The sequence below is a fragment of the Rhinoderma darwinii genome, chromosome 5, assembly GCF_050947455.1.
Source record: "Rhinoderma darwinii isolate aRhiDar2 chromosome 5, aRhiDar2.hap1, whole genome shotgun sequence".
Classification (NCBI taxonomy): Eukaryota; Metazoa; Chordata; class Amphibia; order Anura; family Rhinodermatidae; genus Rhinoderma; species Rhinoderma darwinii.
Window position 1 is genome coordinate 337,598,350 of NC_134691.1, and position 25,716 is coordinate 337,624,065.

General features: G+C 47.2%; 1 protein-coding gene across 1 annotated transcript in view; it reads left to right on the plus strand.

Annotated features, from left to right (window-relative positions):
* The first annotated feature begins 4,494 nt into the window (after nt 1-4,494).
* GARS1 (glycyl-tRNA synthetase 1) overlaps nt 4,495-25,716 on the plus strand; it is a 29,569-nt gene continuing 8,347 nt past the window's right edge. The window contains exons 1-11 of the mRNA XM_075827779.1: nt 4,495-4,815; nt 11,405-11,506; nt 11,951-12,053; nt 14,576-14,717; nt 15,321-15,409; nt 17,169-17,245; nt 19,013-19,158; nt 19,701-19,850; nt 22,852-23,014; nt 23,417-23,581; nt 24,470-24,577. Coding sequence (XP_075683894.1) covers nt 4,495-4,815; nt 11,405-11,506; nt 11,951-12,053; nt 14,576-14,717; nt 15,321-15,409; nt 17,169-17,245; nt 19,013-19,158; nt 19,701-19,850; nt 22,852-23,014; nt 23,417-23,581; nt 24,470-24,577 — 1,566 coding nt within the window. The remainder of the gene's footprint in view (nt 4,816-11,404; nt 11,507-11,950; nt 12,054-14,575; nt 14,718-15,320; nt 15,410-17,168; nt 17,246-19,012; nt 19,159-19,700; nt 19,851-22,851; nt 23,015-23,416; nt 23,582-24,469; nt 24,578-25,716) is intronic.

A 25,716-nucleotide genomic window follows, 5' to 3' on the forward strand; every position in this document is an offset into this window, starting at 1 on the left:
AGAGCCTTTGTTTTATTGCTGTGGGGTCAGAGTTTGGCCCCATTATAAGGCATGGACCTGTGACTATTGTCGGCCACTATCTGCCCGTGGTATTATTTGTAGTTGTTAAGTTATACAGACAAGAAGATTTTATTACAACTTTTTAATTATAGGGGTTTTCCGAACTATAAAAATCCAATTCCTTCCAATCCCATCTCTTTTCCCGTCCCTTGGTTGAACTTCATGGACATGTGTCTTTTTTAAAGCGTACTAACTATGTAACTATATGACATATCCTTAGGACAGGCGATCAATGCTTGGTCGGTGGCAGTCCGACGCCTTATGCCTCCATGAACAGCACAATGAAGAGGCCATTTAAATGTAGGACATGGTGCAATTTTATCCATGTGGCCATGTCTGGTATTGCAGCTCAGCCATACTCGCATGAATCTCTGTTGCAGTACCAGACACAACCACATGTGTATGGGTGGCGTTGTGACGATACTGTAGCAAAGGTGCTGCTGTGGCCCAGTTGCTGAACTGGTCCCACTTTATTCTGCTGATTATGGGAGTAGTATGGGTCAGACCCCCAACGATCACACATATTAAGCACAAAGAGAAGGGTGGCCCAAAAAACCCTTCTCCTTATAACTATACAGAGCCATCCATCATGTGTTTGGGACGTGTTCTTAGTGTGAAATGCAGCAGCAAGTCCTGACCTTGGTCAGATTATATTAAACTGTTTATGATTTATATGAAGTTATTTGAAGCTCCTGGGCCCCAATGCAAGATCTGTAACAGAGCCCCCCACCAACAATGTGTCATCTACAATACTGGTGTCTTCTCATGTGCTAGAGGGGTCTCAAAGGCCCCTTAGATGGCTCCAGGGCCCGGTTGTAGCTGCTACCTTTGCACCCCCCTATAGCTATAGGTCAATAGGGGTCCATCATTGGGAACTCTCCCATAAATTACTACTTAGATGGCTTCACACATAATCTCAGCTGTAGGAGTCCTAGTGCTAAATCTTGGAAGGACTCAAAAAGTCCTTCGCTTATGGAGGTTTGGTCCTTGGTTAATTCGGCTCATAAAATGGAGTTACAATACGCAATGTGCACCTCAGCCTACGAGAAAGTTAAAAAACGATTGGGTTCTTGGAATCCCGATTTTTTAAGGACGCATATTATATGTTGTCGGTGACTAGATACCTCTGTACTTAATGATTACCTATATTTATATTCTAGCCTGCAGGCCTGCTGGAGCATTAGCATACCTAAACCTTATTCATTTCGTTTTCTTCTTGTATCTCAGCATAACCGTTATCTCCTTTTTTATTTTCTATAATGTCTGCATATTTATGCTTTCTAAAAAAAAATCTATAAAAATTATTGTTAAAAAAAAATAATAATAGTGATTGGTCGCTGCTACAACTCTAAGCCCCCTGTATATGTGGATGATGACCCCGATCTATAGATGAATTGGACTGGCCATTGTGGCAAATTGCAAATCTGAATTTGCGAATGCCCTTTTGCCATAGCAAATACATTAAGACCCTTCTGCCACACTGTGACGTATTTCTTCTGCAGAAGAAGAAGAAGAAGGAGGAGAAGGAGGAAAAGGAGAAGAGGGAGAAGGAGAAGGAGAAGGAGAAGAAGGAGAAGGAGAAGAAAAAGAAAGAGGAGAAGGAGGAAAAGGAGGAGAAGAAGGAGAAGGAAGAGAAGAAGGAGAAGGAGAAGAAGAAGAAGGAGGAGAAGAAGAAGAAGGAGGAGAAGAAGAAGAAAGAGGAGAAGGAGGAAAAGGAGGAGAAGAAGGAGAAGGAGGAGAAGAAGGAGAAGGAGGAGAAGAAGAAGAAGGAGGAGAAGAAGAAGAAGAAGGAGAAGAAGGAGAAGAAGGAGAAGGAGGAGAAGGAGAAGGAGGAGAAGAAGAAGAAGGAGGAGAAGAAGGAGAAGGAGGAGAAGAAGAAGAAGGAGAAGAAGGAGGAGAAGGAGGAAAAGGAGGAGAAGAAGGAGAAGGAGGAGAAGAAGGAGAAGGAGGAGAAGAAGAAGAAGGAGGAGAAGAAGAAGAAGGAGGAGAAGAAGGAGAAGGAGGAGAAGAAGAAGAAGGAGAAGAAGGAGGAGAAGGAGGAAAAGGAGGAGAAGAAGGAGAAGGAGGAGAAGAAGGAGAAGGAGGAGAAGAAGAAGAAGGAGAAGAAGGAGAAGAAGGAGGAAAAGAAGGAGAAGAAGGAGAAGGAGGAAAAGAAGGAGAAGGAAAAGGAGGTGAAGAAGGAGAAGGAGAAGAAGAAGGTGGCACTGCTGTCTATGGATGGCACATCTCTGTAGTAATTTTAAAATTTGGTTCAGTGCCTCTCTCTAGTGTCTGCTTATTAAACTGCACTTAAAGGGATTTTCCTACCAAACACATCCATGGCATATTATGTGATATGTGTTACTGTGTGATATGCCATCAAGGTCTGCTCCCACTGGCTAAAGCACAGCTGCCCCTTCAGCTTTTTCACTCCTAAACCAGCGCTGTGTAGGAGCTGCAACAATGCCCCATTCTAGTGAATACATCTGCAGCTCCTATACAATGCAGGTCAGGAGTGGCACCATGGGATTTCAGGATTGTAGAGGGACCCAGCAACAGACCCCCACTGATCAGACATTGATGACATATCTATCTATAAACCCTCCGCTATCTCCGTCACTATTATGCAGATTTTCATGGCAGCAGCAATGTTAATTTTCCAGCAGCTCACTATCACATTTGCAGTCTCCATCATAAATTCCACCAGATTTGACGGGGAGAATAGCGCTGCGTGCAGACCACCACCACCGCGGAACCCTGACGGACCCCATTGTAAGTCAATGGAAGTCACAGCGCAAATGTGAACTTAGCCTAAGTGACCTATTACATGGACCTGCATGAACACGCTACGCTTGTGGCACAGGACAACCTGCCTGGTGATTCCATACATATGTCCTGTCTACAAAATCAGGATAAAGTTGCAGCAATTTACCAACCATCTCATTGTCCAGGTGTCTCTGTGGAAGGGGAAGCTCCTGGACGGGCAGGCGGATCTAATGCAAAGGAAGGAGTTTGTCTGGCGGGAACATTCAGTCACTGACCGCTTCACTGAATCAAACACTTAACTGGCGCTAATACTGTTTATGAGTGCCCCCCACACTGTGTATGGGTCAATCTATGGTTGGCACTGTATATGAGTGCACTCTCTAGGGGGCATTATGTATGAGGGCACTCTCTAGGGGACACTGTGTATGGGGCACTCTATGGTTGACACTGTATATGGGGGCACTCTGGTTGGCACTGTGTATGAAGGCTCTCTCTGGTTGATACTGTGTATGGGTCACTCTATGGTTGGCACTGTGTATGGGGGTAATCTCTGTGTGGCACTGTGTATGAGGGCACTCTCTGGTTGGCTCTGTATATGAGTGCATTCTCTAGTGGGCAGTGTGTATGGGGCACTCTCTGGTTGGCACTGTGTATGGGGGCACCCTGGTAAGCACTGTGTATGAAGGCACTCTCTGGTAAACACTGTGTACGGGGCATTCTCTGGATGGCACTGTGTATGGGGGCACTCTCTAGATCACACTGTGTATGGGGCACTCTCTGGATGGCACTGTTTATGGGGGCACTCTCTGGGTGGCACTGTGTATGTGGGAATTCGCAGGATGGCACTGTGTATTTGAGCACTCTCAGATTTGCACTGTGTATGGGGGTACTCTCTGGATGGTGCTGTATATGAGGGCACTCCTTGCTTGACACTGTGTATGGGGGCACTCCCTGGTTTGCACTGTGTATGGGGGCACTCTCTGGATGGCGCTGTGTATGGGGGCACTCCTTGCTTGAAACTGTGTATGGGGGCACTCCCTGGTTGGCACTGTGTATGGGGGCACTCATCCACTTTGGCACTGTGTATGCCCCGCTTTGGCAGTGTGTATGGGGCACACTCTGGTTGACACTGTGTATGGGGGCACTCTCTCGATGGGGCTGTGTATGGGGGCACTCTCTGGATGGCGCTGAGTGTGGGGGCACTCCCTGTTTGGAACTGTGTATGAGGGCACACTCTGTATGGCACTGTGTATTTCAGCACTCTGGTTTGCACTGTGTATGGGGGCACTCTCTGGTTGAAACTGTGTATGGGGCACTTTCTGATTGTCACTGGGTATGAGGGCACTCCTTGGTTGGCACTGTGTATGGGGCACTCTCTGGATGGGGCTGTGTATGGGGGCACTCTCTGGATGGGGCTGTGTATGGGGGCACTCTGGATGGCACTGTTTATGTCTGTACTTTGAGTGGTACTATGCATTATGGGGGCACCCTGTCACTATTTATGAGGGCACCCTTTCTCTGACACTGTTTATGGGAGTGTAGATTATGTAAAAATAAGTGAAAATAAAATATTCCTAAAAATGATGGCGACTATACTTTGTCCATGGTCCCCTTAGGGTATTCCTCGAGCTGCCTGGAACTACAACCCCCAGCATACGCAAAGAGCTGCTGTACAGAAGAAAGGGCGTCATGCCCGCAACCAACATGGCGTCGCGGGCACTTCCTAGGCGTAAAGCACAGTTACCGGCGGGTGCCGCTTTACGGCGGTCGCTGTGGCAGAGATTTCATCATGCAGTGAGGTGTGTGATGCTCGTGTTGAGGTCCCTCCCCGCCCTGCTCCTGCGACATCTGCCCGGCTCCCTGTGTCAGTACACCCGGCACGCCCGAGCTTCATCCCGGACAATCAAAGTCTCCAAGTACCAACAGCCGGCGCCCCCCAGAGTCCCCCCAGTCATGGAAGTCAATGTGGAGGAGCAGCTGGCGCCCCTGAGACTGGCGGTCAAAGAGCAGGTGAGAATGGGGGCAGGGTAATATGGGGGAGCACGTTATTGGAGGGGGTACTGGGTAATATAGGGGTGCAGGGAATCAAGGAGGGCTATAGCTGCTCCTTTGGTAATCTGGGGGTGCACTTTATGTAAGGGGATCCGGTCCTATATAATCTGGGGATGCACTTTATATAAGGGGATCCAGTCCTATATAATCTGGGGGTGCACTTTATATAAGGGGATCCAGTCCTATATAATCTGGGGGTGCACTTTGTGTAATGAGATCCGGTCCTTTATAATGTGGGGGTGCACTTTATATAAGGGGATCCGGTCCTATATAATCTGGGGGTGCACTTTATATAAGGGGATCCGGTCCTATATAATCTGGGGGTGCACTTTATATAAGGGGATCCAGTCCTATATAATCTGGGGGTGCACTTTGTGTAATGAGATCCGGTCCTTTATAATGTGGGGGTGCACTTTATATAAGGGGATCCGGTCCTATATAATCTGGGGGTGCACTTTATATAAGGGGATCCGGTCCTATATAATCTGGGGGTGCAATTTGTATAGTGAAATCCGGTCCTATATATTCTGGGGGTGCACTTTATATATTGAGATCCGGTCCTATATAGTCTGGGGGGGCACTTTAAGGGGATCCGGTCCTATATAATCTGGGGGTGCACTTTATATAAGGGGATCCGGTCCTATATAATCTGGGGGTGCACTTTGTATAGTGAAATCCGGTCCTATATATTCTGCTGGTGCACTTTATATATTGAGATACGGTCCTATATAGTCTGGGGGGGGGCACTTTATATAAGGGGATCCAGTCCTATATAATCAGGGGGGGGCACTTTATATAAGGGGATCCGGTCCTATGCATTTTGTCTAGGTGATATGGGGGTGCAGTGTATAGAGAGGAGATGTGATACTTGAAGGAATTAGAGGTGCTAGTCTGAGGTTTTAGTAATCTTGGGGTGCACTTTATACTTGGGCTCAATCCTGGGTCATTTATGGTGATCTGACTCATTTGGGGGTGCTCTTTAGTATACTGAGGATGTGCTTGATATATTGGTGGAGGGTCCTGGGTACATTTGGGGGTTCTCTTTAGTATACTGAGGATGTGCTTCATATACCTGGGGGTGCACTATATACTGGACCTACTACTATTTGCCTAATCTGGGGGAGCATTTCATAACGAGACCCTAATCTTGTTACTGGTGACATTATTTAGGGTCCTGGGGGTGTCTTGTGATGTTTTGACTTCCCACGTGTTGCCCTGATAACTCTCCCCCTCCTCTATCAGGATGGTAAGGGGTAGATACCTTATGTGCCCCTTGGTACTGGTCTGGGGTGACTCCTGCCTCTTCCATGTGTTGGTGGTTCTTCTAGGGGAGGATGCAGCATGAGGGCTCAGCGGTCCTATTCCGGGGCAGGAGCCTCCTAGTGTCCCTTGGTCCCTCATGCTGCTCTGTACACACGGCCCCTGCACTGGCTCTTCGCTCTTTTCTTAGGGGATCGGGCCGGACCCCCGTAATCACATATTGACCTCCGCAGGAGTCTGGACCAGATCCACCTGCTACATCCTGGTGTAGATACAAGGAGGACGGTGGATAAACCGCACCAGGAGGGAGCACGTCCTGGAGTCACCCTGCTCTATCTGTATCTGGGAAAGCTGGGTGACAGACACTATGGCTGCCATTACATCTCTCTTTAGAATTCTCCCCCAGCTTTACAGGCCGGTCTGGTGATCCGGTGATACTGGTGCTCCGAGATGTCATCAGGTATATAAGTAGGTTTGCCATTCAGGATACTAGCAAAGCTGGATGACCACTCCGTGTAATGGCAGAATTATTGCTGGTCACTCAGCTTTCTAGGCAAACAAACCTGCCTAGTTACATAATGGTGCAGAAGTCACCGTGCCCATCAGGATTCTTGGAAAGCTGAGTGACCACCCCTGTATTTGTTCCCTTATTAATTGTCACCCAATGATGTGGCATGCTGCGCCAGTTTTGAAATGTTGCCGCATGGGGCGCTACTTTCCAACACTGGCTGATAACAGGGAACATTAGATTTCCAACTACAGATGGAGAGAAGACAGACGGCAAGGTTATTGTCCCTTTAATAAGACGCATTACAGCGGGTTCAGGGAAGACCCCCAAGTCCCCTGCTGCCCCCTACAGAGTCTCTGGAATTCCCCTTTAACTGGACCCTGGGCTACAAGGTGATGGTGACTGCGCCGTGGCTACTGAAGACTTGGACCCTGTTCACATGGAGTTTTTGGGCGCGGAAACCACGCTAAAAAACGTCCGAAAACATCTCCCATCGACATCAATGGGAGTCAGAGAAAGCGTTTTTCGTGGCGTTTTTTGCCTGCGGCACTCAATTACCGTGGCTGAAAAACGTGGCGAAGAGAGCGCAGGCAGGTCAAAATCTGCCACAAAAATCCTGAAGGAATTTTGAGGCTGATTTTTCTGCCTGCAAAAAAAACTCTGTGTGAACAGGGCGAGTGACTTGATCCCTTGTTTCAACATTGTATCCAGTGAGGGGAAGTGATCATTGAAAAGATCCACCATGCAGTAGATCAATGATCTCCAACCTGTGGCTTTACTGCTGCTGCAAAACTAGAACTCCCAGCATTCCCTGACTGGGGGTATCGGCAAAGTGGTGGCACCCACTAAACGGGCAACCATTTACAGTGGTATTCCCAACATTTATGTCAAATCACCCGATCCTTCCGTCCCGGTTAGGTGGTCTCTGCATCCAGGCGGAAATTGGATGGAGAGGGGGCGATCGCTTGTGCCGCTCTTTAATGGTTTACCAGCTCGACCGTTTCCGTATCGTCAATAGGATTGAATGGAGAGCCAATCATTCTGCGCCTGGACCGGTGCCGGTTGATGCCGGTCCCGTGGACATGAACATATTGGAATACCCCTTTAATTATCGGAGGCTTCTGCTGGCATAGACTGGAGAATAAGAGTGGAGGGGGCTCTGGCTGGTTAATTTGCATATAGTCCCCCCTGAACATCCACAAATCCTGATAATCCAGAAACAACGGGGCCGTTCTGGATTAACAGGAATTTATTGGACATTCTGGCACTTCAGCTTCTTGATGGTGGGCGCGCGGGGCATCAGTGGCGTTCTCATCATACCCGCACTCAGGAGCGATGAGGATAGAAATGGCGCAGGTAGGCATTATTTACACGTGCATTGGTACGTACAGCGCCGCAGTATGCGCCATTCTTATCGATTACTAGTGGGCGCACACTGGGCGGGGGGACGACTATCAATCCTGGTACAAAGAGGAGGCGTTACCCATGACCCCAATGAGCAGCGCCACCAAGGAGGCGGTAAACATGCGCAGATCTCGTGTGATTGAGTCGTTGCGTCTACGACAGGCTTTGCCGGCTCTTCCTGTAAAAGGTCGCTGCGCCGTCCTCGCCAGCAAAGGCGTCGTCGTTCCAATATAAATGATTTTAAATTACCGGGATATAATAATTCACCGATTCCTACGACAAAGGGGCCGTGACGCGCACGTGGTGAGATTCTGCGGACTGACCTGCGGCGACCAAATGACAAACATTGCAAAGCGCCGCCCTCCGCCGCGTGACGCCAGATGCGTTTTTACTTGATTTCGCTCAAAAGGAAATCCCTTTAACATCGGAACGAAACAAAAACGGCTGTTGTGTTTGTAGGTTGGACTTTTTGCGATGGTCGTTACGGTAATGCTGCGACTTTCTCCCAACTTGTGGGTGACCAGTCGCTGCGTAGCCTAAGGTCCCGTTCACACTGTGTGTTTATAAAAACGCGTTGTGTAAAAAAATAAGCATCGGGTCAATTCTTTAACGGGTGAAACGTGTCAAAAACGCTCCCAATCTTCCCATAGTCGATGGGAGTCCTAGCATGGACAAAACGCGTCAAAACACGTGGATAACGCGTCCAAAACGCCTTTTATTTTGAAAAGTGCTTCACCAGAAACGTTAGCGTATTTGACACGTTGTATTTTTTGAGCGCCGTGTGAACGTGTCCTCAGGCAAAAAAGTTTTTATAAAGCGTTGACGCGTTTTGCGCGCGGTTCCTGAGTTTTTTTGGTCCGTAATTAGGACTCCGATTGAATTTGGTAACATTTGGCGGTTTTTTTTTCAGCGCCGAAGAATTGATCCAGTGCTTTGTTTACGCGATGTGTTTTTTTAAATGCGCTCGGGTAAAAAAAACAAAAACGCGTTGTGTGCACGAATGGTGGCGCTTTTTCGTTGATTGGCATGGGAAGCTTAATCAAGCGTTTTTAGACCCGTATTTTGGTGCGTTCAACGTGCCAAAATAAGCATCAAATGTGCGCCGTGTGAACGAGGCCTAAGGGACCGCGATATAAGTGCGCGCGCTATCGGACACTTTAGAGAAACTAAAAGGATTATTTTTGCGCCCCCCCTTTTCCACTCCTGTGCTGCCCGTTTCCGAGGTCCTGTAAGCTGGTCGGTGTAGCGGTCGCCGCCCGTGATGCCCGTCTCACCGTCTGAATCTGCCCGTGTCATAATGAGAACGGGGGCCACAATAAGGATTAACCCTTTTATTTCTGATTTGTAGGGGATTGTACCGTGCAGACTGTAAACATCCAGTTACAGGGTTTCCATGTGGTGAGAAGGGAAAGCGGAGGAGTTGTTGCTGAGCGTGCGGATCTCCTCACACCCCCCCTCCCCCGATGGAGTGATGTATGAGCCCCCCCTCCCCCGATGGAGTGATGTATGAGCCCCCCCTCCAGCCACGTCTTCTTCAGTCTTTCCCCGCAGACTAAAAGAAAGAGGAGACGACAGAGGAGAGAAATCCCAAATCTCAGCGTCTGATGTAATAACTCCGCACCTGCTCCGGCCGGAGAGACAATAATTCAACGCTTCCCCTTTAAATGAAAAAATCCGAAGGAATCGTAATCCCTGATTGTTCCTCTTCTGTCCGGTTTCTAGAAGTTCTTTTTCGGCTGTTCCTTTGTTTTATCTGTTTCAGGGAAAGCTGGGTGACCACTAATATGGCCGGTGTTAAAGCAGGTGTCACCCAGCTTTCCCAAACCTTGAATGGCGCAAAGTTTGAGGTTGTGTCTGCCGCCTCGTAGCCCCCCCCGCCCCCGCCTTACTCACATGGAACTCAACTACCCCCCCCACAAAAAATTGGCGTGAAGCAGCGTTTTTACCGCAGTCGCGGCTTCTGTTTATAACTGCGACGCGGAGCCCGATACATCGTACGACAAGTCTCATTTCCGTGTTTTTGGCGGCAGGAATATCGCAGTCTGCTTTATTTGCCATCAAAAGTGGCTGGACCCCCCGACTCCAATGCGGACCGGTCTTGGGCTTTGTATACACTATCGTTCATTTTTGCGGGACACGGAAAAACCGCACACGGCGCAATTTTTCCCATCAAATTTCCAACAGATCTAGCCAGGGCACAACGCTCCTTGCCTTACAGGAGGTTTCCAGTGAAATTCCTTTAATCCGGCATTTGATAATTCGGAAAGTCTGATCATCCGGCACTTGTAAACACCAGAAGATAAAGTTTCCTATTTCGTTTTCTCCGCTTCTTTGGCGCTTTCTCTCCGCGTGTTCCTACTTTTCTATAAATATCTGATAATCCGGCACCTATTTGCTCCCAATGATTCCGGATTAAAGGAGATTTGACTGTATTACAAAATTCTAATCTACTTTGACCTTCTCTTCCTCATCGTTTTCAAGATCTCTGCTTGCTTTGTATAAGCAAAAATATTTTTGTTCACATAGCTGGAGGCTGAAAACCCAAACCGATCTAGTCCTGCTCACACAGCTGAGGGTTTGTTACAGTGTATTAATGTAGACAAACTTCTGTGAACTAAACGCAGCATTATGTGTTGGCTACGCTAATACATTGCAGCAAAACCATCACGTGTGTAGAACGGGGCTGTGTTATTATTCCTGACCCTCGTCCGGGGCCCTTTGGCTGTAAATGTTGTTAGGGGTCCGCAGCATATACTGGGGGGATGTAGTCAGGGTCTATGGTGTGGAGTCTCCTTTAGGTGGCGCTGTCTACCCATTTGCAGGATCCCATTAGACGCTGCTTGTGTGTGGCCGGCTGTGGGGTCTCGGACCCACCACGGTGAATGAGACGATTATTACTCTGTGACTCGGGGTCTTTTCAGGGTCTCCTCGCGCTTTGGTTGAGCCTCTGTCTGCAATAACATCGGATTAGGACGTAAAATCGCTGGATTTAGCCGCGGTATAAGCCAATCCCAGCGGAGCCCAGAAAACAGCAGGGGTTCTACTTTATGTAACAGGGTGTAAGCTTTGGACAAGCTGCTTAGTCGTCACTTTGTAATATAAACGCCCAGGAATTCCTATTTCGCATCATTTTCCAGTTCTGAGTGCAGCCAGCAGTGTAAAGAATGGGGGTTTATAGTCTTGTCGCTATGGCTATATTCAGACATTTGTATAGAGCTTAAATATAAAACATATTCTAGACTAGGGGAGGGTGTAACTGTGCTAACCAGAATGAAAACCACCATGCTTTACACTGAAGGTATACCTAATAGAAAACTAAAGGGAATTATGATAAAAAGACATCTCTGACGTCTCTGTTCTCGCTTCGTTTTGCAGGGTAACGTTGTCCGGAAGCTGAAGGAAGAGAAGGCTCCTCAGGTGGACGTGGACCGGGCCGTGGCCGAACTGAAGGCCAGAAAAAGGATCTTGGAAGCCAAGGTAAGAGATCCCTAATGTGTGCGGGCCCGGGCGAGGTGGTTAATGGGACGCAAGACACTGCCAACACCTCCTGGTAGGGGTATTCCAGCCAAAAGCATTTATCACCTATTTACTGGATCGGTGATCAATGCTGGATCGGTGATCAATGCTGGATCGGTGATCAATGCTGGATCGGTGATCAATGCTGGATCGGTGATCAATGCTGGATCGGTGATCAATGCTGGATCGGTGGGGGTCCGTCCAGCGGCAAGATGGCAGCTAGGAAGGGTTTAAATGGAGCAGTGGCCGGGCAGGTGCAAGGTCTATGGAGCTGACGGAAACGGCAACATGCGTTCTCTGCTGAGGTGTCTGACAACAAGCTTGCTGACTGTTTCCGCAAACCAGCAGAACTGCAGCTTTAGAGCATAATCCAGGCTGTAAAAGTTTTTTTTTTTTTTTTTGTAGGAATTGTCTCTGCAACCCAAGGATGACATCGTGGACCGAACCAAGATGGAGGACACCCTGAAAAGACGTTTCTTTTACGACCAGGCCTTCGCTATATATGGAGGTGATAATTTTACCGTAAATTGTAAAAACGGACAGACGGACGGTGCGGTGAAATGGCCTACGCTGCTTGCTGTCAGTGACTTGGAACATTCTTGTCTATATCCAGAGGCTGAAAACCTGTCCTGACTTCATACTTCTCACAGCTGAGGGTTTGTTACAATTGTATGTAATGTAGACAGTCCTTTGTGAGGCGTATTATGTCATGACCGTTTCTCAGCCTCTGGATTTAAAGGTTAACTAAACCTTTAAAAAAACTTGTGACCTGTCAAGTTTTGATCGGTGAGGGTCTGCGCACTGAGCCCCCCACTGATCGCTAAAGCGAAGCGGCAGAAGCTCTCCGGTGAGCGCCGCGCCGCTTAGTTTCGGATCTGTTGTCCTCACAGCGGTGTACGGGCTCAGTGCAAATCAGAGCGAGTGGTGTGCGGGCTCATAGGCTTTCTATTGAGCCCGGACACCCGCTGTGAGGAAAGCCGAACGGAAATGAAGCGGCGCGGCGCTCACCCAAGCACTTCTGCCGTTTCATTTTAGCGATCGGTGGGGGTGTCCGTGCTTGGACCTTCAATACCATAGGGTAAGCTGGGCCCCAGCTTATAGCATTACTGGCCCTTTAAAAGCCGGATATGCTTTATATAATGGTGTGAAGGGGGATCTTAAATATTCTTTCTGGGATAACACGATATACACGGGGAATTACATTATTTGCACTATACCTGAGACCACCTCTTGGTTTTTCTGTGTGGGATCTTTAATTCCCCATATATTCTATGTATATTGAGAGGGACACCCCACTAGACGACCATTTTTCAATGTAATTTTTGGGGGGGGGGGGGGGGGGTCATCTCAGAGGTTACTCTGTATAAGCTAGAAGTTGTTTTACAGCTCACGTCGCCCTCTAGTGTCAGTGATCCAGAACTGCGTCTTATTTTCACATTGCTCCCCGGGTGTGATCCTTCTATAATTACATTTTGGTATTTTACGGGCTCTGCGTGTAAATTCATTTACGTTTATAAGCCCGAGCCACACAAGATTACAATAAATTCTTCCTGGCGCTGCTTTACTTATTTTTTAATCTGGAGTCTGTTCTGTAAACGTTAATTATAAAGGCCTTACAATCCTATTCTACATCACAGCCGCTCCTCCCGTCTTATGGAAATAAAAAGTAATACGTTCTGCCACTTTCTAATCTACTTCCTTCTTATACTATTTTAAGATCTCTGCTTGCCGTCAGTGAACTGAAAGCCTGTACGGGACTAAGCATGCTTTGTATATAGGAAAGATTCTTATCATTTTTTGGTTTTTAATTTCCTGGTTAGTGGATAAAAACGGAAAAACTGCATCCAAACGGCACATGTGAAAGCTCCCTGACTAGTTCTCACAGCTGGAGGGTTTGCTACAATTGTATCTAGACTACACAATCCTGTAGCAGCAAATTTTTTTTAATATCCTGATGGCTTGTTTAATTTGACCTGCACTGATACATTGTATCATCCTGTTTTAGATCGAAGGATTGTGTAGACTGGATACAACTGAAACAAACCCTCAGCTGTGTGAAGCATTAGGTCTGTAAAGGTTTTCAGCCTAGTGTAGCTAAACTTTGACAAACGTCTGACATGTCCCTGACAGAGCTGATTTTCGTCTCTGTGTTGGGAGCTGCAGTTAAATGAAGCTCGGTTGCAATTTCCGGCATAGCGAGTGGCCAGGAGCGCGGCCGTGCGGGACAAAACATGATAGAACCTCGGTCCCTTCATGCTCTGGACCCCCGGCGGTCACAGATGTTGGACCCCCCATTGATCAGAATGGCATATCCTTGCAAAATGCCATAACATTGACTCGTGGGTGTCCCCCTTAAAGAATTAAAACGCAAAGTATAATCGAAAGTTGCAAAACTTCTCATTATACAATGATTGAAGGGGTTACCCAGGATTAAAAAAAACAAACCTGACCACTATCCTCAACAGCGCCACACGTGTCCACAGGTTTTGTCTGGTATTGCAGCTCCGTTCCATTCACTTTTATCTGAGCTGCAATACCAGACACAACCTGTGGGCATTTGCATCGGGTCCGTCACCATTGAAATCGGTTCCACTGACGGAAAGGTCCGACGGAACCCACAAACGGAGTCCTGACGCAGATGTGAACGAAGCCCAAGATGCGCACGGACTCTAATTTCGTCTGTCATTTTTAAAAACTGTTTGAACAATTAACGTGTGTGAACATACGACGCCGGAAGAGTATCGAGCACGGGTTCTATAAATTAGCATGATACACTAGGTGCGTCATGTGGTTGCCATGGCGACTATACCGGCCAGTAGCGTGTCTCGCGCATGAGGTCAGGATTCTGAGGCTGTAGAGTATTCACTGTCTGTGTAAGTCTCGCGCGCTGCACTATAATAGCCGTGCCAATGCCAGATTAGCAGAACGCCGGACAAGTGCGCGCCGGATTAATGGACTTTTATTATAATTGTTTTGTATTTCTTTTCTACGCGTTCGACTAAGTTGATGATTTTGTTCCTTTGATTCCAGGGGTCAGCGGACTTTACGACTTCGGACCCGTTGGATGCGCTTTAAAAAACAACATCATCCAGACGTGGAGACAGCACTTTATACAAGAGGAGCAGATCCTGGAGATCGACTGCACCATGCTCACCCCCGAGCCCGTCCTCAAGTAATTACCCGCCGCCGCCTGTCCCTATACAGACACAATAAGGGGGGGTTCTGACCTGGCGGAGTTTTACTGCAGCAGATTTCATCCTTTGCGTTGGAACGGGTGAAATCTGCAACGTCTGAACGTAACTTATCAAGACCAGGGGCGTGTGTTTCCATTCAATGAAAGCAATCAGATCTTGAAACTTGTAAGAATTTGGCACACTCTGGGTATATTAGTGTTTAAGTTGCTGAACTTTTTATTATACAGTAGGACGGGGACACTTTTGCAACTTTTATCTATTGCTTTGATGCATCTGAAAGAAAAAATTAAGCAAGTTTGCAAATAGTTTTGATTAGAAAAAAAAGTATTGTACCGTTTTGGGTATACAGCTCCTATGCAGAGCTATGTGTTTCCATGGTTACCTACTATAAACCAGCCCTGGGAAGTCTGATCCTGTAGTTTTGTTGCTCTGCCTCCTCTTGGCAGTTCTCTTGCAGTCTGCAGCATGTTATTTTACTGAAGCAGCGTGAATACTTTGTACCGGCGCGTGCACTCTAGTTGGGGGAGGGGCGTTGTTACTGTCGCGTTGATTTAGTCCTCACCCTCTCGTCATTCTCTCAGGACGTCCGGACATGTAGAAAAGTTTGCAGATTTTATGGTCAAAGACGTCAAGAACGGAGAATGCTTCCGGGCCGACCATCTTCTTAAAGGCAAGTAAACCCCTCGCCCTCTATATATGCGACGCCACAAACACCATAAATATCTCATCGCTGTAAAGACGTAAACATCCGCCGTGTGCTGGAATCATCATATCCGCTGTGTCTTCCTGATGGGGTGAGAAGATTGTGAATGAGTCTTGGGGTCTGTTCACATGTTGCGGGGGAAAAAAAGCAAAATGTCCAGAGCTTGTGGCCTCATGCAATGTCGTGCGCTGCCGTATGGTGCTGCCGTATGGTGCCACCGCGCTGCCGTATGGTGCCACCGCGCTGCCGTATGGTGCCTCCGCGCTGCCGTATGGTGCCTCCGCGCTGCCGTATGGTGCCTCCGCGCTGCCGTATGGTGCCTCCGCGCTGCCGTATGGTGCCTCCGCGCTGCCGTATGGTGCCTCCGCGCTGCCGTATGGTGCCTCCGCGCTGCCGTATGGTGCCTCCGCGCTGCCGTATGGTGCCTCCGCGCTGCCGTATGGTGCCTCCGCGCTGCCGTATGGTGCCTCCGCGCTGCCGTATGGTGCCTCCGCGCTGCCGTATGGTGCCACCGCGCTGCCGTATGGTGCCTCCGCGCTGCCGTATGGTGCCTCCGCGCTGCCGTATGGTGCCACCGCGCTGCCGTATGGTGCCACCGCGCTGCCGTATGGTGCCTCCGCGCTGCCGTATGGTGCCTCCGCGCTGCCGTATGGTGCCTCCGCGTCCCTCGCTGCCGTATGGTGCCTCCGCGTCCCTCGCTGCCGTATGGTGCCTCCGCGTTCCCTCGCTGCCGTATGGTGCCTCCGCGTTCCCTCGCTGCCGTATGGTGCCTCCGCGTTCCCTCGCTGCCGTATGGTGCCTCCGCGTTCCCTCGCTGCCGTATGGTGCCTCCGCGTTCCCTCGCTGCCGTATGGCGCCTCCGCGTCCCGCAGCCTGTACATGAGATTTCCTGGAATCTCATTGACTGTGCTGGTACTGTATTATTCCGCGGATTTGCCGCATGTGAGTCCGCGCGGCAAAACTGCACGTATTACGCCTCGTGTGCATTGAATCTTCGTGTTAAACATCGGTTATAGCAATGTGTACGCGCACCTGCGGGTTTCCAGCGGTTCTTAGTGCGTTTTGCACTAAAAAACCGCAGCAAAACATCTGTTAGGAAATTATGCGAAAAGTTACAACTTTTGGAAGCTGGGGAGGAAAAAAACGAAAGTCAAAATCCGAAAAACGGCTGCGACGGGAAGGAATTAAAGGGGCGTTCCGAGACTATAATATTGATGGCCCATCCATTGATAAGCCATCAAGATCAGGTCTGTGAGTCCGACTCATGGTGACCCTTCATTGTTTACCGGTCACAGTGCTGCACATTTGGTAGTGGCTGTGCCTGGTACTGCACCTCAGTCCCATTGAGTTGAAGGCTATCTACCGTTTCATTGCTCTAATACATAAAAAAAAAAAGAAAAAGGAATGCACTTTGAACAAGAAGAAATCTCCTGCGATTTAATGTCTACACCTCCTATGCAGATTTATGTGTCTCCATGGTAACAGACTACTAACCTAACAAACCCTGTGTAGTCTGATCCTGATATCTGTTCCCTACTTCTGTCTCACCTAATAGAAATTTCTGCATATGGATTTATACGGCTCCCAGGGAACTCACAGATGCTCCCATTGAAGTCTGCATGCAATAAGCGCCCCCTAGTGGTGGGATTTTTGTGTGTATTTTGTACTCTTGCACATTTATCATCACTGCTTATAAAAAAAAAAAAAAAAAATTTTTCCCCTGCAGCTCATCTCCAGAAGTTGATGTCTGAGAAGAAATGCACAGCCGAGAAGAAAGCGGAGATGGAGAGCGTGTTGACGCAGGTGAAAACTTAACCCCTTCCTTGTCTACAAGTCTTGTCCCCACCGTCCTGGTATATACTGCTGACCTGCATCAGATGGACATGTATCCTAAAACCTCTAATCCCTGCCATCGTAAAGGGGTTTTCTTAATCAACAGGATTTGTCACCTACTGATCGCTCGGGGTCGGGGTCCTCCTACGGAGACCGGACGCACAGCGATCCTTAGAATGAAGTGACTGATTTTCAGATAAAACACCGCCCCGTTCACTTGAATAGAACCGATTTAAGGGGTTGTCCAGATAAAGAAAAAAAAAAGAAAAATTTTCTAAAAGCAGCGCCACACCTGTCCACAGGTTGTGAGTGGTATTGCAGCTCTAATTTATTAACCCCTTCCCTCCTCAGCCATTTTTTGGATTTTCACTTTTTGTTTTTTCCTCCACACCTTCCAAAAGCTATAATTTTTTTTATTTTTCCGTCACTATAGCCATATTGTTTTTTGCGGGACAAGTTGTAGTTTTTCATGGCACCATTTACTCTGCCGTGTAATGTACTGGGAAGCTGAAAAAAAAATTATTTGTGGGGTCTAATGGGCAAAAAAACAGTGTTTAGGCAATTTTTTGGTTGGGTTTTGTTTTTACGGCGTCCATCAGGCGGTAAAAACGACATATTCACCTTCTACAGGTTGATCCGATTACGGCGATACCAAATTTATATGTTTTACCACTTTAAAAACAAAAACATTTGCTAAATTGAAAAAATGTTTTGTCGCCAGAACTTTTTTATTTTTTCCATCAATTTAGCGGTGTGAGGGCTTTGCGGGGCGAGCTGTAGTTTTCACGGATAGCATTTTGGGGTACATGCGACTTTTTGATCACTTTTTATTTCATTTTGTTGGAGCGCTAAGGTGACCAGGAAACGGCACTTTGCGTGTTTTATATATTTTTTTTACGACATTCACCGAGCGGGTTAAACAGCGCTATATTGTAATAGTTTGGACTTTTACGGACGCGGCGATACCAGTTATGTTAACTTTTTTTTTTTTTAACGTTGATTTAGGGAAAAAATTTGAAAAGGGATTTTTTTTTAACTTTTAATACTTTCTTTTTTTTGGAACATAAAAAAAACGTAAAGTTTTTTAACTTTTTTATTTATTAGTCCCCCCGGGAGACTTGAAGCAGCGATCGTTGGATACTAACGTATTGCAGTATGTCGAGATTCTGACCGTCTCCTTTGAAGCCCTGCCGGAGGCAGAGCTTCAAAGGTGTACAAAGATGGCCGACCTGGGGGCCTTTCTTAGGCCTCCAGGCTGCCATAACAACTGTTGTTAACGACCGATCGTGCCGCGGGGCGCTTGTTTCAGGGAGCGCCCCACTGATTCTAACGCTTTAAATGTCGCGGTCGTGATTGACCGGCATTTAGGGTGTTAAACGGCGCAGAATCAAAGTGATCTTTGACTCCGCCCGTTGCAGTGAGGTGTCGGCTGTGTATGGAGCGAGCTCAGCCCGTGTGCTTGCTCCATTCTTCCCCTTAACCCTCATCACGTACGTTACGTGATATTGTGTTAAGGGGTTAATCTGAATAGGGCTAAACTGCAAACCTGTGGACGGACGTAAGCAGCCATGTTTGTTTTTTTTTGTTTTTAAATCCTGGACGACCCCTTTTTCAAGCTTCGTTTACAGAATATGGACGACCCCTTTAAGAGGTCAGATACTGTACGTGCCGGAATGTTTTCCTTTGTTTGCAATAATTTAATTTATTTATTTTTTCTCGTTGTCTCTCACCCCACAGATGGATAACTACGGCCAACAAGAACTGACGGAACTTTTTGTCAAATACAATGTAAAATCTCCCATCACTCAAAATGACCTGTCTCCTCCAGTGTCTTTCAATTTGATGTTCAAAACGTCCATTGGTCCCGGGGGCAACATGACCGGGTACGTCACCAATCGCTGCTCCTGGATCCTTCACCCTCTTGAGCTCCAGATGTCTTTTTACCTTCTGCTTCTTGGACAGGAAGTAGCTGTCTGGCACTCTATTGTCGGCCATATTCGCTTTCATGAGTCTAATCTGTCACTTGGTCACCCAGAGTCTCCTCCCCCTCCCTCCCTCGCTCAGCTCTTCCTAGCAGACTGTGAAACATCCCCCACTCCTCTCACTGTGCAGTGACCTGATTATCTGTCAGTAGAGGGTTAAACAAGGTCTGATATCTGTGACCAGATGTTTATCAGGGCTGTGTCAGGCGGATTAGAGCCGTCACCCTCATTTATAGATTGTAATGGTACTAGGGAGACACAAGGAATGCTGGGAAGGCAATGTAGCTGAGTGGTGACCGGAGAGAGGAAGTAGCTAACTTCTACTTTAATAGAGATTATTATTACAGCTGCGGTCTGAAGTTCTGTAAATATTTTTTCACTTCTATAAAACTCTTGACAAATAAACCAAATCTTTCTTTTCCTCTCTTTGTTCCTATGAACAGGTATCTGCGGCCAGAAACGGCGCAGGGAATCTTCCTCAACTTCAAGCGGCTCTTAGAATTTAATCAGGGAAAACTGCCATTCGCTGCTGCTCAAATCGGGAACTCGTTTAGGAATGAGATCTCTCCCCGCTCCGGACTCATCAGAGTACGGTACGTTCCCGTCCCGGCATAGCACCAGCTTTCAGAAGCAATTCTCCAAAATACGCCCTCTGCTGTTTACTCTGGATATTACAGTAGGTGTGTACAGGGGGGTTTACATCAGGGCTGGACAAACGCAGTAGCCGCAGCCACGCTAAAAGAGGGGGGGCTTTACAGTGATTACTGAGGGGCTGGGGGGGTCCTGCTATGACCACCTGGTAGGTGGAGGTATCCCTGCTCTGATCAATGGCTGCTGTGACCAATGCTTAGAGGGGTATTCCAAGATCAACATTTATCACCTATCCACAGGATGTCTGATCGCTGGGACCCCCTTCGATCATTATACCGGGGCTCCCGAGCCTCCGTTCTTTCTTACTGCACCCCTCGCAGTGAGAAGCTTGAATTGATCATAGGACGAGCGTGCGTGCTGCCGCTCATCAGCGGTTTGTCGGTCCTATAGACATTGAATAAAGCGGCAGCGCACATGCTCGTTCTACGCTTCATTAAAGCTTCTTACTCTGAGGGGTGCAGTGAGAAAGAACGGGGGCCCGGGACCCTTATTATAGCGATGGTGGGGGTTCTGGGCGGTGAGTCCCTCAGTGATCAGACACGTATGTCCTGTGGATTGGTGATAAAGGGTATTCCCAGAATAGATATTTAAAGGAATTTTCCGAGTTATTTAAAAAAAAATATTGGCCAATGCAGGAGGGATGCAAAAAAAAAGCTGTTACTTACCTCACAGATCCGCGCCGTTCCCGCTCCGCTCCTCCCCGCCGCGGTGTATGGACATCGCTGCAGCCGATCACTGGTCTCGGTGGGTATACTGCACAGGATCGCTGCAGCTATGTCCATACACGGCGGGGAGGAACGGAGCGGTGGCGGGGAGGAGCGGTGGCGCTGGAGCGACGAGGGTCTGTGAGGTAAGTAATGGCTCTTTTTGAAACCTTCCTGCATTGGCCAATTTTTTTAAGAACTCGGAAAACCCCTTTTAAGTGCGGGTACATCTGGGACTCCTGGTAAAGTCGGGGTGTGGGCTGGTTTCTGTGGCAACTTTAGGGTTACAGCTGCCTTGGCTACTGTGGGGCGGGGTCTGACTACTGGGTTGACTGACTATCAGAGGACTTGGCTCTTCAGTTCAAAGCTGGATAGTCGCTGTGCGGAGAGAAGTAAAGGGAGCGGGAGGCAGCTGGTCCGGAGTCGCCCCTTGATGACCCCCCCCCCCCCCCCCTGACCTTCACAAAGTTGTCGTGCCGTACTATAGGGTTGTTTCCTGATCATTGATCGCTTCGTTATAGGATTTTTGCTATATTATGGGTAGGGATGTATAGAAACTTCGATACTGTTTCGATACCGCGCATCCTCAAACGGTTCGATACCGTTATTTCATGTATTTTGATACGAAGTTGTGCGGCTGCACCGCTCAGTATAGTAACACATGAATAAGAGCGGGGGGTATCCAAGTCCAAACTCTGGTGTCGTGACCACCCTCGTTATGGGATTGTTACTCTAGCAGTTGTCCCTTTTATTCTGCACGGCTCCGGCACCTGTCACTCATTCTTATCGCTTTATTGCCCTGAAGCCTGAACTTCTCCGTCCTGAGTGATCGGCGCGATGTGACCGCGTGATCTCAGCGCGCCAGCGATCAACGTGAAAACGTCCTAGCGCTCCTTCCTCCGCTCACATCTCTCGGTGGGGGGGGGGGTTCTAACAGGAAGCAAAAGTAATAGAAGAGAATTAGTCTCGTTCGGCTGGAATTCCATTTGGACTCGAGGATTTCGGTTCTTTGATCTTTTGCCAAAGTCGATGTTCACATGATCCGCTTGGCACGGTCTGGATTCCCACGTGGTCTGGTTATGTTCGTGGACCCGCAGAACTTCAGTATGACTGGCGTTGGGGGCTCCGGGTTTTCCAGTTTCATATAAATCCATCTTAATCGTGGCTTGTGTAAGGGTACGTTCACACGGTTTATTTTCGGCCGTTTTTTGGGCTGAAAACGGCTGAAAAATCGGAAGCCGAACGCCTCCAAACATCCGCCCATTGATTTCAATGGGAAAAACGGCGTTCTGTTCCAACGGGGCATTTTTTTACGCCTCGTTTTCCAAAAACGGCACGTAAAAAGACGCCCATGAATAAGAAGTGTCACTCCTTGGGCCGTTTTTAGGGCCGTTTTTCATTGACTCCATAGAAAAACCGTAAAAAATGCGAGTGTCTTAAAAAACGTCTGAAAATCAGCAGCAGTTTTCCCTTTTTAAAAAGGCTCTGTATTTTAAGACGTTTTCTATTAAGCGTGTGAACATAGCCTTACAATTCCTCACTATAGCGCCACGCTTGTCCTTGGGTTGTGTCTGGTATTGCAGCTCTGTCCCTTTGAAGTGACGGGCCATGCTGCAATACCACACACAACCTGCAGACAGGTGTGGCGCTGTTTTTGGAAGAAAGCGACTTTGTCTTTCTAGTATTGGACAACCCCTTTAACTGGGGCGTTACCGCTGAGGAGAACTTGAGTTGCAGCCGTCACTTAATGGTTCAAATGAGAGTTGCGCTACAAAGTCACAAAAAAAACGAATCTGTAGATTCATCCACAACGGCTCCTCTGCGGTCACTATATCCTCTAAAAACCTACACAAGGGAGCAAAAAACATGCTGATGATGGGAACTTTGGGAATAATGGATCTAGCACCCTCTGCAGTTCATGTGTGGAATTACACTTTCTAAACGATCAGACCGGTTAGACTGCGTCCTGGCTGATGATCGGGCGTTTCTCTCGGGTGTTTTGCGAATACGTAATGATTATTGCTAGACGTGATTAACCCTTTCAGCGCCTCACCCTACAGAGAAGATCTTCACATTGCATTGTGGGAGATGTAATGTTTTAATAATTTTTTGGTACTTGATGTAAACACAACATCTCTTGCAATGCAACGCAGCAGAACTTGACCCTTGCAATTACCGGTTGAGCGACAAACCGTTTTATGAACCTTGTTAACTGACGTCCAACCTGATCGTTTCACAGGGAATTCACGATGGCAGAAATCGAGCACTTTGTGGACCCCAATGAGAAGACTCACCCCAAATTTGAGAACGTGGCTGACTTGAACATCCTCTTGTATTCCTCCAAAGCTCAGCTTAGCGGGGAGTCGGCGAAAAAAATGAGGCTCGGCGACGCCGTGGAACAGGTGCGTCATTGGGTCGTAAACCAGTGTGTGCTGCTGATAGACACCCCCCCTGCTTGATGTCAAAGAATAGAAACCTCTACATTAATAGGCTGTAAACACAGCTGAGGGTTTGTTACAATGCATTAGAGAATAATTGCTTTTCACCTGGAGTTAGATTTGTGCTGCTGTGTTTAGCTCACATAGGGATTACCTACATTGGAACAAACCCTGCAGCTGTGACTAGATCAGGATGGGTTATCAGCCTCTGAATGTAAACAATGTGTTTTTGTTCACTTACAGCATGCAGAGATCTTGAAGTATGTTAAATAAGGGTTTGACCTACTTGTAGAACTATTGTACGTGTCTCAATGGTTAATTTTGGCTGCATTGACATCTGATTTTCCGCTTTGGCGCTGACCATAGGGCGTCATCAATAACTCTGTCCTGGGATACTTCATCGGGAAGATCTACCTGTACCTCACTAAAGTCGGAGTCTCTCCGGAGAAGCTGAGATTCCGGCAGCACATGGAGAACGAGATGGCGCACTACGCCTGCGACTGCTGGGACGCAGAGTCTAAAACCTCCTATGTAAGTGTCCGAAAAGACATATCCACCGAGAAGAGACGTCCAACTGCGGTGAAAGTCGCTGCCAATATGGAAACGTATTGTTAGAATAGAAAACCCCTTCAACGTTAATGAATATTTTTAGATAAACCTCTGCTGTGGCCGCCATGACCCCAATCTTATGTTGGGGGTCACACACAAAACTTGTGCTTCTTATTCTTCCCAATACCCGACTATTAAAGTTTTATTGAGATGTGGCTCCATCTAGTGGTCAGTACCCAGAATTGCAAAATGTGTTTTTTTTTTTTTTTTTTAAATTGGTTTGTTCGCACCTCATTGGTTTTGATCTATATATTTCGGGTTCGCGCACACCTCATAACTGCCTCTTAGTTACTTAGGTTAAAAAAAACGACAAGTTCAACCTTTCTTCATTAATTCCACATCATTCATTGCTTGATTAGTTATAACCCTCAATGCCAGTCTTCATGAGATAAGCATTTCGCCCTTTTTAAATGCTTACATTGTATCTGCCATCACTACCTCTTGGGGTCGGGCTTTCCATAGTTAGACTGCTCTAACTGTAAAGAACCCTTTCCTATATTCATGTCTGAAACATCTTTCCTCCGCGCAATGAATGTCCCCTGGTCCATTGTAGATTCCTTGGATAGAACAGATCCTGTGCTGGTTCTATGTATTGGCCTCACATATACCTAATACATATTAATAAGATCACCTTTTTTTACAAGCTGAACAAGCCCGATGTTTCTTTCCTCCCCCCCCCCCCCATCCCATTTAATAATCATTATATAATAATTTCCCGGCTTCTCCTGATATCCCCCCTTACTCTGACTTATGATAGAATGATAACTTCTGAGCTTTTTCACTGACCTTCTCCTTTCATTTCTTTCCCAGGGATGGATAGAAATCGTTGGCTGTGCCGATCGTTCCTGTTATGATCTTTCTTGCCACGCCAGAGCTACAAAAGTGCCGCTTGTTGCTGAGAAACCTCTAAAAGAACCCATATCCTTTACTGATATTTATGTTCTTATAATACCTGGGATGGTGTGTGGTAGGATCAATATATGTCCAGCTATAAACATCAAAGTTTGTATTGTAGTTCAGAGCTGTGTTCACAATTCTGCCTTTTTCAGAGCTGAAATCTATTCCCTGCTTATTCAAAGTATGCACATCTGTCATCTTTATACCATGTGCTGTACAGTTCTCTGATGGAGGAAAATCGAACTGAACCCCTCCATTATCTAAGCTTCTAGGGGTGTGTCTGATGGGACGCTTGCTGACTAATTGCAATAACAACCACCAGATTAGTGAGTACAGCTCTGGAGTATAATGCAGGATGTAACTCAGGATCAGTACAGGATAAGTAAAGTAATGTATGTACACAGTGACTCCACCAGCAGAATAGTGAGTGCAGCTCTGGAGTATAATACAGGATGTAACTCCGGATCAGTACAGGATAAGTAATGTAATGTATGTACACAGTGACTGCACCAGCAGAATAGTGAGTGCAGCTCTGGAGTATAATACAGGATGTAACTCAGGATCAGTACAGGATAAGTAAAGTAATGTATGTACACAGTGACTCCACCAGCAGAATAGTGAGTGCAGCTCTGGAGTATAATACAGGATATAACTCCGGATCAGTACAGGATAAGTAGTGTAATGTATCTACACAGTGACTCCACCAGCAGAATAGTGAGTGCAGCTCTGGAGTATAATACAGGATGTAACTCAGGTTCAGTACAGGATATGTAATGTATGTACACAGTGACTCCACCAGCAGAATAGTGAGTGCAGCTCTGGAGTATAATACCGGATGTAACTCAGGATCAGTACAGGGTAAGTAATGTATGTACACAGTGACTCCACCAGCAGAATAGTGAGTGCAGCTCTGGAGTATAATACAGGATGTAACTCAGGATCAGTACAGGATAAGTAATGTAATGTATGTACACATTGACTCCACCAGCAGAATAGTGAGTGCAGCTCTGGAGTATAATACAGGATGTAACTCAGGATCAGTACAGGATAAGTAAAGTAATGTATGTACACAGTGACTCCACCAGCAGAATAGTGAGTGCAGCTCTGGAGTATAATACAGGATATAACTCAGGATCAGTACAGGATAAGTAGTGTAATGT